The sequence below is a fragment of the Miniopterus schreibersii genome (assembly GCF_964146895.1).
Source record: "Miniopterus schreibersii genome assembly, chromosome: 7".
In the NCBI taxonomy this organism is placed as follows: Eukaryota; Metazoa; Chordata; class Mammalia; order Chiroptera; family Miniopteridae; genus Miniopterus; species Miniopterus schreibersii.
Window position 1 is genome coordinate 2,611,140 of NC_138108.1, and position 17,304 is coordinate 2,628,443.

The 17,304-nt window shown below is 55.5% G+C and overlaps 1 protein-coding gene across 8 annotated transcripts in view; it reads right to left on the reverse strand.

Annotated features, from left to right (window-relative positions):
* AGAP1 (ArfGAP with GTPase domain, ankyrin repeat and PH domain 1) overlaps positions 1-17,304 on the reverse strand; it is a 340,037-nt gene that overhangs the window by 192,061 nt on the left and 130,672 nt on the right. For 7 of the 8 annotated variants that reach the window (XM_081141777.1, XM_081141775.1, XM_081141781.1 and 4 more), the window contains exon 6: positions 16,611-16,745. The exons of the other annotated variant lie outside the window; for it this stretch is intronic. In XM_081141777.1, the coding sequence (XP_080997903.1) occupies positions 16,611-16,745 (135 nt within the window). The remainder of the gene's footprint in view (positions 1-16,610; positions 16,746-17,304) is intronic. 8 annotated transcript variants of the gene reach the window in all.

The window sequence follows — 17,304 nt, forward strand, 5'->3', positions numbered from 1 at the left end:
CATGCCTGGGTTGCAGGCTGGATCCCCAGCAGGGGGCGTGCAGGAGGCAGCCGGTCAATGACTCTCATCACGGATGTTTCTCTCTCTCTCTCTCTCCCTTCCTCTCTCTGAAGTCAATAAAAAAATAATAAAATAAAATCAGGCCAGTCAGTATTTTGCTAGTGGGGGGAGGGGTCCTACCTTCAATTTGTAAAAAACACACTTGCGAAGAGAAAGAAAGCCAAGCACAATACAAGGTCTGCCTGACCGGCGGCCACGGCCAGCCCTCAAACATGCTAAAGTCCACCCAACGAGGGCTCTGAGTGAACGCACACGACGCGGACGGCAGTGTGTCGAGGTCTGCACCTTCGGCAGCCCGTCAGGAGGGGCCCGGCCCATTCCACCTGCGCCCCTCCGCGGGCGGCCCCGCTCCCCAATCACAGGCCCTCGCGACAGTCCCCGGCCAACAGCAGCCCATCACCCGTCAGGGCTCTCACTGTGCCACTGGAAAGTGGGAGCGGGTCCCAGCTGCCAGGAATTCCTCGGAAACCAGCGGGACTCCAGTGGGGGAAAAAGACATCTGGGAGAAGACACGCCTCCCCAAAAGCAAACTGGGGATGGAAACAGTCATTTCTATCTGTGTATTTTTCAAAACAGCTTCAGTTGACCTCATCGTGGCTCAAGGATGCGCTGGACGCCCCTGGCGAACCGAAGGTTCCAGATCCTAAAAGACTGAACCGGGGATAGAGACGCCTGCGTTCGGAAGGCGCCGCTCAACTCTTCGCCTGTGCCTCCGCGGCCTTTCGAAGCCGCTAGCTGTCATAACACCTGTAATTCAGCCCGCAAAGGCATCACGGGGCATTTATTATAAATCTCACAAAACACGTAGGGCCCCTTTGCACTTTAATCATTTGCTAACAGTTACAATAAGATTGTATTAAAAATTTAAACGGCCCTACTTAAGCCATTTACCTTCAAACGTCCATTTCCAGGGAATGAATCCAGGGACATGAACGTCGCACCCTTGGCCAGATTTATGGCACCGAGAATATTTCTCCTGATACGGCTCTGATAGGTGAAGTCTAATGGCTTTAGTTTTATTACTTTTTAAGCACTTAATGGGGAAATTTAGACGTTTTCACAAGACTGAGCTCCAACAAGAACGGAACATTGAGAAATGACAGGCGGGGAAAGGTCTCCAAGATTCGGTTAGACAAGCCCAGATTAAACACAGCCGGTGCAAGTTTTAAGAAAATGACGAATATCGAAGGCTTCCCGCGACCATTATTACCCCCCGCCCCCCAACGTCTTAAATAGTGCGGAGAACACTGAGAGTGGCCACAGATAATTTTATTATTACCCATGTAAAATTTTAAAGCCATTTAAGAAACACCACAGTATTTAATTTCCCCCACACACTTACAGCCGCCGACCACAGGGAGGTGACAGAGCAAGCTCCGTCATCACCTTCCCGTAAGCGCCATCGCCCTGGCAAGCGGCAACTGTCCCCGCCGCCGACCCGACTGTCGGCGGGCAAGTGATCTCGCAGACGCTCGGAAGGGAGTCGGAAAGTTTTCAGGGAACCTGAAGTAATTTCCCCCCCAACTTGAGCCCACACAGCTGTGATCCCTGGGATTTCAATTAATGCCGAGGCAGTAATCCTATCAATCACGGAGGACTATAAATTTCTTATCTTTCTCATTAGCTGCACAGCTTACATATAAACACACCTCGCCGGGGACTGTAAATTATGGGGCGCGAGGCCCTCCCCACCGTCAGACGGAACAGGGGCGATCTGAGCACATCCGAGGTGCGATCACCCAACTAGAGCTGATTTACACGTCTCAAAAAAATAAAAACCACCGCCAGTCACTCCGACAGCACAGCTCTTCGAGCTTGCTTATTTGGCTTAAAACTTGTAATGACCCGTCTTTATTAGTATTACTAAGTTTTATGTGCAAAATCCAATTTTCTGTGGAAATACATTTTTTGCTGCATCTGCCAATAATATCTTCTGCGGTTACCTGTAGCTATTCATTTTTTTTTTTTAGACCTAAATTCCTCAACTTATTTTTTAAAGCTGTAAAAAAAAAAAATCATCCCACAAAACTATCGTCTGCAAATACAATTGGGTACAGCTGCATCCAGCGAGGGCCTGCAGACCCGGGGTCAGGAGGGCAGCTGCCTCCTCAGGAACCTTGAAAGGCTAACACGGTGACGCCAATAGTCTGAGCCTCACTTGAGCAGCTTTGCTACATTTTCGCTGATGGCTACATTTTCTACATTGGCTACATTTTCTCTGATGGCTACATTGGCTACATTTTCTACATTTGTTACATTTTCTCTGGTGTCCTTTGTCTGAGCCTTTTAGGGAATCCCACTATCCAGGTAGTTTTCTAAACGTTACAAACTTACAAAACAGCTCAAGGGGTCTGAAGTTCGCTCTATGCTGTTTCTAGGGCCGACCACACTCCTGCCAGGAGCTTCCAGCCTCCCCCACATCCACTCTGTGTCTAATTAATTGTATCTTTCAAATGAAAATGGATGTAGCACGTTAACTTACACTCTCAGTCGGCACAGGAACCAGGGTCAGAGCGTCCGCAGCCGCGACCACACCGCCACCTAGTGGCCCTGCTGCAACTTGCCCGGCCTTTCTGAGCAGCCGGGCTCTGGGCCCGAAACCACGAGAACTGCCTGCCGGGTTCTGACCCATTCTCGGGCAGGCGGACAGGCCGCTGAGTGAGTTCCAGGAGAAGAGGCCACAGTGAGAACCGTTTCTTCGCACGGTGTGAAAAGCAGAAAATATTAATCACAAACTGTTTTCAGATTACAAACACCCCAAGAGTGGAGGCAGAAAGCCAAGCCAAAGACAAGCCTCGGAATGAAAAATAGGAACTCTTCAATGAATTTAGGTAATGTTTTTAGGAGAGATTTAATGTTTTGGGTGTAAGGATAAGAAAGGAAACCAGGTGTGCTTGGTTAATTAGTAAACTACCCAAAGGAGACCCACCCAGCTGCCTTGGGGACTCTCACTGGGGACACAGTGAGGAGCCGGGCACTTCACCTAACGGGGCCCCGAGAACCACTTCTAATGAGCCAGTATTACTGTTTAAAAGAATCAGAATTTATAGTGAGTCGATCTGCTTCCAGAACCCAGAGGGGAAGGTGGCTACAAAAGATTTAGTTTATTTGTCCTACATCCGGATGGGACCGGACAGGACAGAGCCATTTCAACACCTTTACTGGACAGGTGAGGGGCGCGAGGCCCAGAGGGCAGAGTGACCGCCCTGAGGACAGTCGGCCAGCTCACAGCTCTGGGGGGCCAGCGCCCGAGGGGGCCCTGCCCAGGGCTCTGCTCCAGTGGGTGCCAAATGGATGAAGGCTCCTCGCGTGAAGGCCGGGCCTCCGTGGGTATCGCCACCTCCCGAGGCTTCCATCACTTTTACCACAGGTGGTTGTTTTCTTTCAAAGCCCTCCAAGCAAGCTACGGATTCATCCAGTTATGACGGGCACCCCGGGAAGGAGGTAACAAGGGGAAAGTGTCCCAGTCCACAGCTGGTTAAACGGAGGCAGCGTGACGCTGAATCACACAGGATAAGCTGAGGTGGACCCGGAGCTCTGCGGTCCAGCCGGGTGTCACCCACGGGCCACCTGGGAGCGACGGTGTCTTGGAAATTAACTCGGCAGCATCTGAGACGACGACTCGGTGTCTATTGGGTCCCCAAGCCCACGGGCGAGCGGCTGCTCGTTACCAGCCGTCCTTAGGAAACCAAGCGGCAAGCGGCAAGCGGCAAGCGGGTCAGGAGAAACGCAAGGTCTCGGCAGGTCCGGCCCGTCGCCTGCAGCGGCCGGGCTTGTCATTAGCAGGCTTCGAAGAAACATCTGGGCTTCGGGGTTCCCTTTCCTTCCACTACCTTCTAAATAGATCATTAAATGATTCCACCTGCGCGCCGTGGTTTGTTTGGGAAACCTCGGATGGCTTTGCTCTAATTTCCGCGCACTTATTTTTGAACAGGCAGAAAGGCTGAACAATAAAATACATGATACACTGGAGCTAACGTGAGAGAATGCTCTCACTCCGAGCCGTGGGCAAATATTTTTCTAAAGGTCTGCAAACAGCTGCACGTTTTAAACATGTCTTTTCCGGTTCTGAGGTCAGCTGGGGCGGCACCCAGCCGCGTGGCTGAGCGCCGCGTGTGGACGGAGGCCAGTGCCCACTGCGGCTGCTCGGGGCCGTGGGGCCGAGGGTGAACACTGATCGGCACCTGCGGGCTACAGACGAGAAGCCGGTGCCAGAGGGCAAGCCGGCTGGTGCCCACACACGGCACTCGGGAAATACCTGCGAGGAGGGCAGCGGGGCCGACGCCGAGGCTGGATCCCGCCACGGTGCTTCTCTGCCGCACAGCGAGGCCCCTGACGCTGCTTCCTGAGCATAAAATGTACTTGAGTCAATGAAATGGATCTGCACCTGCAGGCAGAGGAGGAGGGGGCGCCGGTGTTACCCAGAAAGAGCTTGTGTCGAGGTCGAAAGGTGAGGGCCCCTGGGTCTAGGCAAGGCCACTGGTGAGGCTGGGGAGAGATGGGGGAACAGAGTGGGCTAAGGAGTGGGAAGCAGGAATTAAGGAGCCCCGTGACTGCACAAGACGACAGCAACGTGGATGAGGGGCCTGGGATCGCCGCCCAACAGCCAGCGGTCGGAGCGCCTCCACCAGCCCCGACCTTGCTGGGCCTGAGCCCCTCCGGGCCATGGTCATGCCTCCGGGAAGACAACACCGAGCAGAGCCCAGCTCTCCACCTGCTCCTGGTGGCCACTGAACCCGCAGTCATCCAGCCCATGGCTCCGGACCTGCCGCCTCCTTGTCACACACGCCCCTGACAACCCTGAGGTCATCCTGCCTGGGTCTGGGCCAGGCCCACGGCGCCTGGTGACACAGCCCCTCCCAGGGGTGCCGGGGTGCATCTGGAATCTGAGCTCCACCTCCTTCTGCGTCTGCACCTCAGGCACAGCAGGGGTCCCAGCTTTTCCTGGAGCCTTCCTGAGTCACGTTGCCCCTTCCCGTCTGTAAGAGCTTCCTGGGGTCATTCCAACCATTTCCCACAAACCGGGCGGCGGCTGGACACATCAACTCATTCTCAGTTCTGGAGGCCCCGAGGCCACAGTCGGCACCACAGGGCTGACGTCAGGTGCTGGAGGGGCTGTGCTCTCTCCAGAGGCTCCGGGGAGGGCCGGTGTCCTGCTTCGCCGGCGGCTGGTGGCTGCGGGCATCCCTTAGCTCGCGGCCGAATCACCCCCGACTTCAGGTCTCTCTGCCCTCGACTCGGCCCTTTCCTCTGCGCGGTCAAGTCTCCGCCCCTCTTACCAGGGCCCGTGTGAAGGCCCTGAATTTGACACGTCTGCAATGACCCTCTCTTCCCGTGACAGGTCCTGTCGGCGGGTTTGGGGGTGTGGGCGTGCAGGCCTCTGGAGGCGCATCTCCACCCCGCGCCCTCGGGCCGCGGCTCAGGTAGCTCCCAGCTGTGCAATGTGACCGCGGCGAACTTTCCCAGCACTGACCCGGTCATCCCACCGAAGCCACTGCCCCCACACCCACCAGCTTCTCTAAGTCATTTGAATAAAATTCTGAAATGACTGAGTGCATGACAACCTGCCATTCAATTTAAGCTTCTATTTGAGTCTTTCAGAAGAGATTCTATTACAGTAAATTGACACGAGATCTGAGAATGGATCTTTATAAAATCTGGCTTAGTTCTGGTAATTTGCCAGTGAAGGGGGGCGGGTCTAAAAGAGCCTATCTGGTCCTCGGTAGTATTTGTCGAATGTAAGTATTTAATGACGTCGGTTCCATCCTTTCCTAGGAGACGGACTCCATTCCGGCCCCTGGCCTCTCTTCCTGTAGCCAAGTCCACCAGGAAGCCAGCGACGGGCACAGTTCCCGTGACGAGGGGCGAGGGGAGACGTGGCCCCCCTCCCGTGCGCTGGGTGCTCTGCGCAGGGCGGGGGCTTCGGCACTGAGGGCGCCTGACCCAGACGGTAAGGACCTCAGATGCCACCCGGCTGGCGCTCGGGCGACACTCACAGGATGAATCCAGCAAAGGTGCGTCTGACGAGCAGCCCCCGCTTCCCGGGATGGTAAGTCCACCCTGGCACGTGCCAGCTGAGGAGACTCAGGAACAGCTTTAGAGGAAATTAAATAACAGGGACTATTCCCAGGCCTTTTTAAAAAGGGCTATTAAAAACAATAGAGAATAAAGTCCGAGTTTTGCCTTAAGAATACTGAAAACTGGCGAGATGGGCGTGCAATGAAATGTTTACCGCTAGAAGGTGGGACCAGGTGATTTTAATCGACTTCTTGGTCATTTTCTGTATTTTTACAAATAAGTGTTGTTTTGATCAGGAAAAATGTTTACATGTATAAACAGGCAGTATTTAAAATAGACGTAAGTGACATTTTAACAGAAATGGACGGGGAAAGCAGAGCTCCGTGGTCGTATCTCGGCAGCCGAGGGACGGGCCTCCCGCCTCCCAGGGCAGGACGCGCTCGGGGACAGTGCTGTGGCCGCTCCTCCTCCGTGGCCCGTGGTCACGGCCACGGCACAGTCAGCGCGGGCGCCAGCCTCTGCCCACCGCGCCCCGCCCCGGCCAGGTGAGCGCGGGCACCCGGGGCGTTCCTCGCCCCCCGGCCCCCCCATTCTATAGCAATCAAGTTAATTGTACTCCACGCGGGAAGGTCGCCTCCGAAGAGGTTTCTTCCAGGGCTCCCTAACCGCCCTCAGATTACACAGCGGCGGGAACGGGGGCAGCCGGCTGCCTGCTGTCTTTAGTAACCCCTGGGAGGGGCCCGCCGGGGAGCAAGGGCGGGAGGCCGCGGGCTGGCGTCCCCAGTCACCCGCACACCCGCCGCTCCGCGGGAACCAGAGGGGGCAGTGCCCCGGGAAAGACCCAACGGTAACGTTTCCAATCGGATGCTGCGGGGACTCTCGCTCACATTTGTTCGGAACTAGCTGATTCGTGAGGATGCGCGCCAAGGTCGTAAGCGGGGTCCACGTGCACGAGATCCGTGTTTCTCAGGCTGTATTTCAGCGGCAGGTGTTTCTTCTTTCGTAAGAAATTCAGCACGAGCCCTGGACAGTTTTGCTCAGTGGTTAGAGCGTCTGCCCGCGGACTGAAGGGTCCCGGGTTCGATCCCAGCCGAGGGCATGTAGCTTGGTTGCAGGTTAGATCCCCGGCCCGGGTCAGAGTACAAGCGGGAGGCAACCAATTGACGCGTCTCTCTCACATCAGTGTTTCTTTCTCTCTTTCCCTCTCCGTCCCCCCCCCTCCGAAAAGCAATTGAAAAAATATCCTTCGGTGGGGAAAAGACCAAAAAAAAAATCATCGTGAAACTGCCGTTGTCTCCAGCCTCACTCAGACCCAAGCCACTCCCTCAGGTGCCGTGGCCCCACCTCACCCACCGGAGCCCGCAGGGGGTTTATCTCGGGTGCTGACTGAATTCAAGGGGAGACCTGGAACCTGGGCCTGCTCTGCCCACGGGCTCGCTCTCACGTCCTCACGCTTGGGGGGAAACCTTGAGCCACTTGAAGACCAGCCTGCGGAAGCTGCCCCCCCACGGCGGACGGACCGCCCTCCTGACGGGACGGTCCCGCTTCTGCCTAACTCCCCTTCTTGCTGCGTCTCCGCTATGCTGAGGACTGGAAACCGCGGAGGTCCCCAAACTGCATCTGCCTCCTTGTACGTTCTGAACGCTCCATTTGTAAGTAACCCGACAAAAGATGAATTTGCATAGAGTGGCCTGTGATTTGATGTTTCTCCTTTGAGGTACAAACATGTCATCAGTCCCCTTTTCCAGATAGAAAAATTGAAATTTTTCTGAGATGTCACAATTTCTGCGGGAAATCAGGTAGTGGGAGAAAATAAAGGGTAAAAGCAAGAAATAAAGTAAGTGCCCACAGCAGGGAGAAGCCCTCCATCTTCATGGTAAAAATAACAGAAGAAACACCCCCAAGAAGCCAGGAGACTGGACCCAGGCCAATGCCTGTGTGCCCCCGGCCACCCCGAGCCCACAGAGAGGCAGCTGCCAACCGTCGGGACGGCCCTGGGCGCCTGCCGGTGACTATGCCCCACGAGCCACCTCTGCGAACAATGTCGACTCTCCAAACGCTGACCAGCTCCCTTCCCTCTGCCCAGAGACCAGTGTGATTTCCCATCTGCCTCCTGGCCTCCAACTACCCACCAGACGGCACAGACAAGAGCCCAGGGCCCCCCACAGGAGGGGCCACAGCTGGGCAGAGAGGCTCCACCCAGACACACACAGCCACCCTGCTCAGCCCAGGTGCCGGGGGGGCCTGCACCCCGCCTGCCTTCAGAGCAAGGACGCGGACCCCAAAGTGAGAAGCCTGGGCCGTCGCTCAAGCCAACAGGACTCTCGGTGGGTTCATTTCAGAGAACGACGGCCGGCAGGTGTGGCTCAGCTGGTTGGGCGCAGTCCCATGGACCGGGAGGCCGCCGGTTCGATTCCCGGTCAGGGCACAGGCCTGGGTGCAGGCTCGACCCCCAGTAGGGCGCGTGCAGGAGGCAGCCGGCTGATGTTTCTCTCTCTCTCTCCCCCTCCCTCTTTCTGAAATCAATAAAAACATTTAAAAATATACCTTTATTGATTTCAGAGAGAGAAAAGGAAACGGATAGAGAGAGATAGAAACATCAATGGTGAGAGTCATTGATCGAGCCCACAACCCGGGCATGTGCCCTGACTGGGAATCGAACCCCGATCACCTGGATCCTAGGTCGACGCTCAACCGCTGAGCCACGCCCAGCCGGGCTCAATAAAAACATTTTAAAAAGAGAGAAGGGGCTAAATAATAAACCTGGTTACTCTTTTCTGTTTGTAAAAAGCGTCTCTTTGGCCAGATTTTCCGTGCTTCCTCTCTAAAGTTCCATGCAAAGCAAACGGGAGCCAGGGGTGGTGGTTACACAGAAAACACCGTTGCTTCATCTTTTTAATTGTTCTCCCCGGTCCCGTGAGTGCAGCTTCGCCTCCGCACTCGGGGCCGCTGACCCAGGAGCTTCGCACGCTTTGCGGGCCGCGTCTCATCACAGGTCCGGACGACCTCACACCGGCGAGTGTCGTCACTTCCGCACTCGGCACAGTGAGGACAATCCTCACCGGCCTCCAGTGCCCCCTAGTGGCAGCTTCACCCAGTTGCAAAACCGAGTAATTTTCCGTGATTAGCAAACCCTGAACCTGAGGGAGCCTGTCCCAGACCCGGCGTCCTAGTTCCCACAACACCTGTTACAGGAAGACAATGGCCTGGGCGATGAGCTTTTATCAAACAGCTTTTTGGAAATAACTTATAGGACTGCATTCTACCCCACAACCCCGAGTACTGAAGTGCCTTACATTTTATTAAAAATAATTGTGGCTTGAAGGAGCATTTTCGCTCACTACCAGGTTTTAAAATGCAACCCATGGCTCTGAAGTATAACATTCACAGGACGGTAGAACCGCGCAGCTAAGAGACAGACATAATGTCTGGCTTCTCAGGTGCTACAATCTTGCTCTCCAACGGACCGGCCTCCCTGGCCCCGCCTCCCTGGCCCCGCCTGCTCGTCTGTAAAGCACAGAGCTGAGCTGGACAGCTCTCAGTGCCCCCAGATCCGAAATTCTTTAAGTCTGCAGATCAGGGAAGAAATGCATTTAAATGCAAAGGACACCTCAGTATTTCATTTAATCAGGAAATCTTGGTGCAGAGGTGGGAGCACCTCCCGGCATCCGGAGCATCCCTCTGGTGCTCAGAATTTTTTCTTACAGTTTACACACAGACTTCAAGGGGAAGGAGTTTCCTGAAATTCCCCAAATCAGACAAATTTCTCCTTGAACTACTTGGGAGTAGAGATGGCAGGCGAGGAACCACAGCGCCCCCTGCAGGCACGGACGTAGGCGTGAAAGCCCCACAGGCCTGGACGGGGGAAGCCCGAGGCTTCGCCGCCTGGCGCCAGGATGGATACCTGGATAGCTACCGAGACGATCCCCAGGTGAACACGTTTTAGGTTCTCAGAGGCTGGGCTGCTGCTTATTAATTGTATGTTTAAGTACAAGCTCCCGACCACACCCCCCCCCCCCCCGATGGAGGGGCCCGCTCCTTGGGGGACAGCGCACAATTGAACGCCGGCGGCACCTGGGGGAGCCTCGGGTGGAAGCAGCCACCACCTGCGCTCCGGGCTCCTGCTGCTGCTCACCCCCCCCACCTGCCTGTGTGCCGGGAAAAAGAAAAAATGCTTCCGTTTTTAGTCTTTAATTTCCATAGTGACTCGTGTGGGTTTCCCAGCCTCTGACACTGCAAACATTTAATCATGGATTCAGGTTTTATGTCCCTTAAAGGGGGGAGTACTCTGAGCACGCTGGTCCCGATGCAGGCCCAGGACCCCCCTCCGGGAGACGACACGGAGCAGACGGGGGCTGTGCTTGAGCTGCGGCCACCGCAACGTGCCCGTGACCGGGGCAGGCGCGGCCGTTTGTGTGCCTGGAAAGGGGGGCGGGCGAAGGGAGCTTCTCGGCACAGAGATAAGGGGGGCGCCAAACTCAAGGAACCGGGGCGGGAAGGTGGCTTTCTCTCTGCTCCCCTCGGAAGCTTCTCCACTCCAGGCATCTGTCTCTAAGGTGACACCAGGAAAGGCGACATCGCTCGTCGGAAGGGACTGACAAAACTGGAGGGAACGCGCCCCTTTGACGTCTAGCTCACCGCCGAGGGTCACAGCTACACACGGAGTGGGGGCCAGCCTCTGGGCCGTCTGCTCTCTGGGGTGCCGGGGTTCTCTGGCCTCGGAGGACCCGCCTGATACACCCGAGGGCACAGCCAGGACCACCTGCTCCCAACGTCACCCCCAGATGCCAGACTGTGTCTGCCCAGGAGAACGGCTGCCATCTCGTAACAAAACAACTGCTTGTGTGCAGTGGGCTCATTCTCACGTTAAGGGACAGACCTATTGAGAATAATATTTGAAACACTGGAAGTTATGGTTATTCTGTCTAAAAATGAAAAGTTTTTAACATGAAAACATCCAGTGTGGCCAAGGTGTCGGAAGGGACATCTGGGGAGGCAACCAGATCTCCCGGAGGGTGACCGGGCAAGTGCCAAATGCCAGGAGGCTGCGCCCACCACCGGCCCAGCGGCCTTGCTTCCAGAGGGGAGCCCTGAAGACTCGACTGAGGGCAGAGACCAGCTTTAGGTGAAGAGCCTCCCACTGACACACTGACCCTAAAACAACAAATAAACAGGGAAAAACATTATCTAGGAGGAGACTGGGCCAAAAGTTGTTATATCCACTCAATGCAGTGCAAAAATGAGAAATTATACTGAAGAAAAAGCAGGATTTGTAAAACATCACAGTGCCCAACAATCCATTTCTTCAAACACGTGGGCGCACATGCGAGCACACGCACAAGCACGCACACACATCTACACGTGCAAGATTGCACACGCGTGCACGGGGGCCTCCACAGCACCAGCCGCTGGGCGGGGTGTTACGGGTGGCTTTTATTTCCACGTCTCACACCCTTTAAAAATCCTCTCTCTTCTCTTTGGCAAATCTCACAAAACCCACCTTACCCATCACAGTCTCCACAGTCTATTTTTCTTTGAGACAAACAGGTCTGCAACCCACTCTCTTCACGGTTTACTTTTCCCTAAACCAGGACTGACGGGTGAGGCTGTTGGTGGGTCCCTCCCTTCACAACGCGCCTAATGCCCTGCACTAAGCACACACCTGGCCCCAGGTTCCCGAGCCTGGCCTTCGGGGAAACCGCCAGCTGGTCGGGGCTTGAGCCCCCCGCCCACCCCGGGGGCCAGGCTCACCCCGGCAGCGGGCAAAAATATCCGTCCGGGCCTGGCCGGCGTGGCTCGGTTGGTTGGGAATCGTCCTGTGCACCAAAAGGTTGCTGGTTCGATTCCCGGTCCGGGCACATGCCCGGGTTTTGGGTTTGATCCCCGGTAGGGGGCGTGCAGGAGGCAGCCAATCGCTCTCACATCAATGTTTCTCTCTCTCTAAAAAAAAAAAAAAAGTCAATAAACTAATCTTTAAAACCCATATGTCAGAGTCTGTGCGGTAAAGCTGCCCTCCTCACGTGGAGGCGTTTCACAACTAGGAGGCCGGCCTCCTCGAGGACCACCTGCCTCATCCGCCACAGGCCGAGCCTTCTGGTGCCAACCCAGGGGGAGGGGTGTGTCCTTCCTCCGGAGGGAAGGTCGGAGCCTGGCTACGGCCACATTCTACACGGGGGGAAAAGTTACGAAATAAAGAGGCTTCAAAATTACTCGAAAACATCAGCAAGAGGGTGAGACAACTTCTGCCGATCCTCCGCGAAGGGTTAACCGGGTCAGAAAGGACACGGCCACTTAATCATTTTAAAAACATTAGGGCGAGCAGAAAGCCGTGGCGTTATGAACAGATTATGAACAAAAATAAAAGCCATTTGTATGCACTAATGACACACGGCGCTAATGCAAGCCGGCTGAGGTCGTTAGGAGGAGTCCTGGGGCCAAACGCGGCGAGGAGGCCGCCGCGCAGCAAAGCACTAAAATAACCATTTTCTGTGTCATCGATAAAATTAATTCTGAGCCGAAGATGGGAGTCTTAACATGGAAATCGAAACAGAGGGCGTTCGCTGACAGCGAGCCTAATGACCTCGCGTCGGCAGCGCGAGAGTTAACCGGGGCGCTGGGAGCCGGGTGCGAGCGAGCGGCAGGGCCCGTCTGCTTTCCAGGGAGAGAAGCACAGCAGGAAACATCCCCGATCGGGAGGAACCGCCGAGGCGATCGAGGCCGCTATTAGCACCATATTCCACAGCATCGTGAAATGAAAGATTACTTAATGCCTCTCGTTTGTCATAATATCGATCTTTAACCAAGATGTTCAGAAGACTTCTTCCTAGGTTGTTCTTGAAAGAATCAAAAGGCCCGAGAAAGTTCACTTTGGCCCCGGCCTGGGAGGCTCGGTGGGTGGGCGGCGTCCTGCGCCCCACAAGGTTGCGGGTGCGATTCCCGGTCAGGACACCGGCCTGGGTTGTGGGCTCGGTCCCCGGGCGGGTGTTTCGCTCTCACATCGAAGTTTCTCCCTTTCTCGCTCTCCCTCCCTCTCTTTCTAAAAATCAATTTAAAAAAAAAAAAAAATTTAAAAAAAGGAGCTCACTTTGGAGAGGTAATTTTAAGCAAATCAATTGTTATTCTAAGGCAGTAATTCCTTATTAAAAGCACGGACTTTGGGTCCACTGAGCAGTTCAAAGGTCAAGAAATAAACTCTTAAGGGGGCAACTTCTAGGCAAAGGCCAACAAAGAAACAAGCTGGTTTCTTGCTTGTGACGAGTGAATGATGCTGAAACCACGTGGCTCACTCAAGGGTCACCACCCCCCCAAGCAAACATCTGGGGACGCGGCTCCCAGCTGTGAACCGGGCCTCATGAAGATGCACTGCCGTCCCCCAGACTGCGATGTAAACACCAGTCATGACGACAAATGATGAAAACTACGTAGTAACACGCACTGGGATCCTTCGCTCACTTTCCGACATATGCCAAACGTACACACATTTAGGGTTTGCTTTTAAACGTGAAAAAAAATCTTATTTTTGGAAGCACTCCTTTGGGGGAAAAAATATACATGTAAACATAAAACTAAGTTGGCTCCAATCTAATCTCTAACAATAACGAAATTAAAAACAAACACGCACAAGAGCCACAAAAGCCAGCAGTGAAACAGGCCCCCCAGCGATGAAAAGGAAGCGGCTCCAGGAGCGACAGACGGGTGACAGGTCCCGCCCAGCAGACAAAGGCCACGGCGTCCGCAAGCCGGCGGCGGGGCCACGGGCGCGGGGCGCGGTCCCGGGAGACCCCCTCCACTTAATGACGCGCGAACACTCACGATTAGGCCGCGCAAACGGGCTCATCAGCACAGCCACCGCCACCCGGACACTCCTGTAATTGGGACCGGGAGCCACGACGTTCACACGACACGGGACTCTCTGTACATCGGGGTTTCCAACTGCGGAAGCAAAGGGTTGAAAGCCAACCGGGGCCCCGACTGTCCCGCACGACCTTGGGCAAGGCCCACACGACTTTGGGCCAGCCGCGCGACCCCTCCCGGCTCGGCCCCTGGCATGGGGGGTCCAGGCCCGCTGAGCGCCCCGGGCAGGGCTGAACGGCGTCCTCGAAAGCGCTTTCCGGCGTGTTAACCGCGTCCTGGTGCGAAGGGCTGGGTGCAGGGCCTGGTCGGGGAGGACTCTGTCAGGGGCGCCCGCCCACTGGGACAACACACAGGACACGGCAACTGTCGGGCAGAGCCTGTTAGATGCCATCACCCAGCTTCCCGCCTGAGTGCACCTAAAACGGGAAGGTCCCCCACACGAGACACGGATCTACCCAGTTACCCTGACAGGCGAGGGACAGAAACCCGCAGCTGGGGGGGTTAAGGGGACATGAGGTAGTTTGTAACTTAAACCGATCTTGGCTCACACGGGTCTGGACCTGGCCTAACAATGACCATCCGGGCAAAATTCTGCACGTAGGTTTTCCTGCTGTCCTGTGAACACAAGCTCAGGAAGGTAAGAGGCTCGCGTTTTCGTGGGGAACTTGCCTTAACCTGCTTAATGGGACACTTTGACTTGGGACTTAACAAATGACTAGCATTTTATCATCTACGGACAAGGGTGTTAATCCTGCACACAGAGCCACCCCCACGCAAAACGAAACTGTTCACAGTCCGAGCCTCTGTGTTAGCGCCTTCGGGGGGCGGGGGGCACAGTATCAGCGATCGGGAAATTTAGAGCAACTGTTTGTGCCACCGTCTGGTTGGGCTCATCCTGTGTGAAAGGAGCCACCCTAACCCTTACCTGGGACCTTTAAACTATTACATGAAAGTGACGCAGAAATATTTGAAAGAAACTTAAATCCACAGTTTCCAAAATCCAACTGCAGGGACCTAAAATCCCAAACGTCCCACCACGAAGGCCACGGGCAGAGTCCACGGTCCTCCTCCAAGAGGGGGCAGTGCCGCGCCGGGGCCTTCGCGCCACCTGCACCCGGCCCAGCACCCGCTCCTCCACCCAGGCAGGTGCTCGCCCTGCAATCCTGGGTGACGGTCCCATGTTTGTCCCCCTTACCGGGCTCCCACGTCACCAAGGCAGGGGCCCCACCATGCTTCCCACTGTGTCTCTCCCCCTCACCAGAGGGGCCACGGCCTGAGGCAGGTGCTCACGTTGGGGGTGAATGACTGACTGAACCCACTTCCCTGCCTCCCGGCTTCCCTGCCGCTCACGGAGACCCTCCCTCCCGACAGCCACACGGATGAGGCACAGGAAACACATGTTCTGTTTTCCTCTTATTTTCACAATTTACTTTCTGTTTCCAGACACATGAAGTCAAAGGTTAGAGCAGCAAAGACGCGAGGTCCCGGTCCCCCAAAGCGTGACCCCGGTGGCAGCCGAGGGGGTGCGGGGCCTGCGGGAGCCGGGGCCGAGTGTGGAACACGTGGCCTGTTCCCTTCTGCTGACGAGCGAAACCCGACACAGAAATGACACTTTCTCTTTACGTCCTTTCTGCAAAGGCACAGAAGGTGAATAAAGAAAACCAAGTGCCAGGACACAAGGAGGCCAGAGAGGCCACTGAGATCCGCATACACGAGCGGGCAGTGAGCAGCGGCCGGCCGGGCCCTCTGCCCGGCCTGCCTGGGGCGGGGGCATGGCCCAGGTCCCGTCCACTCGTGACCCCACGGTTGAGGCTCGAGGCTCCTGGCCCGGGACAGGGTCCGCTCCAGACGGAGAGCCTCTGGCCAGCTTACGCCACTTTTCTGAGCCTCAGTGTCTAACACTGAACCTTAGGAGTTTTTTCCCTTTGAGGATGAAGAGGGGTTGTTCCTGTTAGTGATTTCCAAGGGCTGAGCGTGGCCCCCACTCAGCAACTACTCTGACCACTCACAATTAGAGTGCTCATGACTTAATTAAAAAATACACTGTATAATTACTATATAAAATGTGCACAGTAACCTCAATTTTGTTTTTAAAATTTACCTTCATAAAAATATTGGAGGATGAAATCACAATTGTTAGAGAGGTTGTAGTAAAATGGGCACTATTTCCTTTGCAGACTATGCACAATCTAAATATTTAATGAGAATGTCTTCTTTCTAAGAAATAAAATGTGCTGAAACTCTCCTGAGCCTGCGATAACCGAACTAAGGAAACAATGAGCTGAACCAGTCGAACTGCTGCTTGAGGACGCACCAGAGTGACACAAGACGCTTCAATATTGTAAACAACGGCATCGGGAAAGACCCCTCCGACCTTCCCCACCAGGGCTCCAGCCCAAGGACAGTGGTAAGCACTTCCTCACACAGGCCACGGCCTGGCCACCACACAGCCACGGCCTGGCCACCGCACAGCCACGGCCTGGCCACTGCACAGCCAGGGGTTTGTGGCATCTTCCAAACAGGCCAGGTGAAGGGGCACAGGCCTGAGCATCACCCCACAGATGCGGTGCTCGGATCTGACCCCAGGGCCCACAGGTCAGAGGCTAACTCTGCCACCCGAGTGGACAGGGGACCTGCTGCGTGGGAAAGTGGCTCCGTGCTCACAGCGGGGTATTTACCGTCCTGAAAGACCCTCTCCACGTTCAGGCCGTAGGTGGCGCACGTCTCATAGTAGGTGCACCGCTTCAGGTCGCTGGACAGCTTCCGCGCCCTGGAGTCGTCGATGACCCGCGGGTTGGTGGAACTTATGGCATCTGGAACCGACAAAGGCAGGATGGCAACAGGTGACCACGGCAGCTCTAATTCCTCCCACAACCCGAGATCGCCCAGTAGCTCAAAACCCTCCCCTTACCTGTGCTGACAGGATTCCTTTACCCACTTGGAGTTTTTAAAACCCAGTCTACCCCACAAAAAGCCACCCCCCGCACTGGAACAGTCATCGTTAGCAGAATGTTTCGGGGGATCCTGCTTCTGAGATGGAAATAAAAGGCTGCCCAGAAAGACCAGGAGAGAGGAGGAGTTGAATGTGGCCCCAGAGGAAAAGGCGTCAACAGGGAAAACCCAGGGTCACTGTGTGCAGGTGACCATGACGCACAGAGCGCCCTGCTGACAGCACTGATCAAATCAGAGGGAGCCAAGGGGTCGGTTCTCCCACTCGGGGCCCACAGCCGGGCTCCCCCAGGGCCTCGTGCAGACACAAGGGCCATCCAGGTGGGAGGCACGGACGTGCCCTCCTCCAGCTGGGGCGGGGACACCGAGGGCCAGGCTCATGCCCCAGGACGGGAGCAGAGAGAGACGAGCTCTGGCACCCAG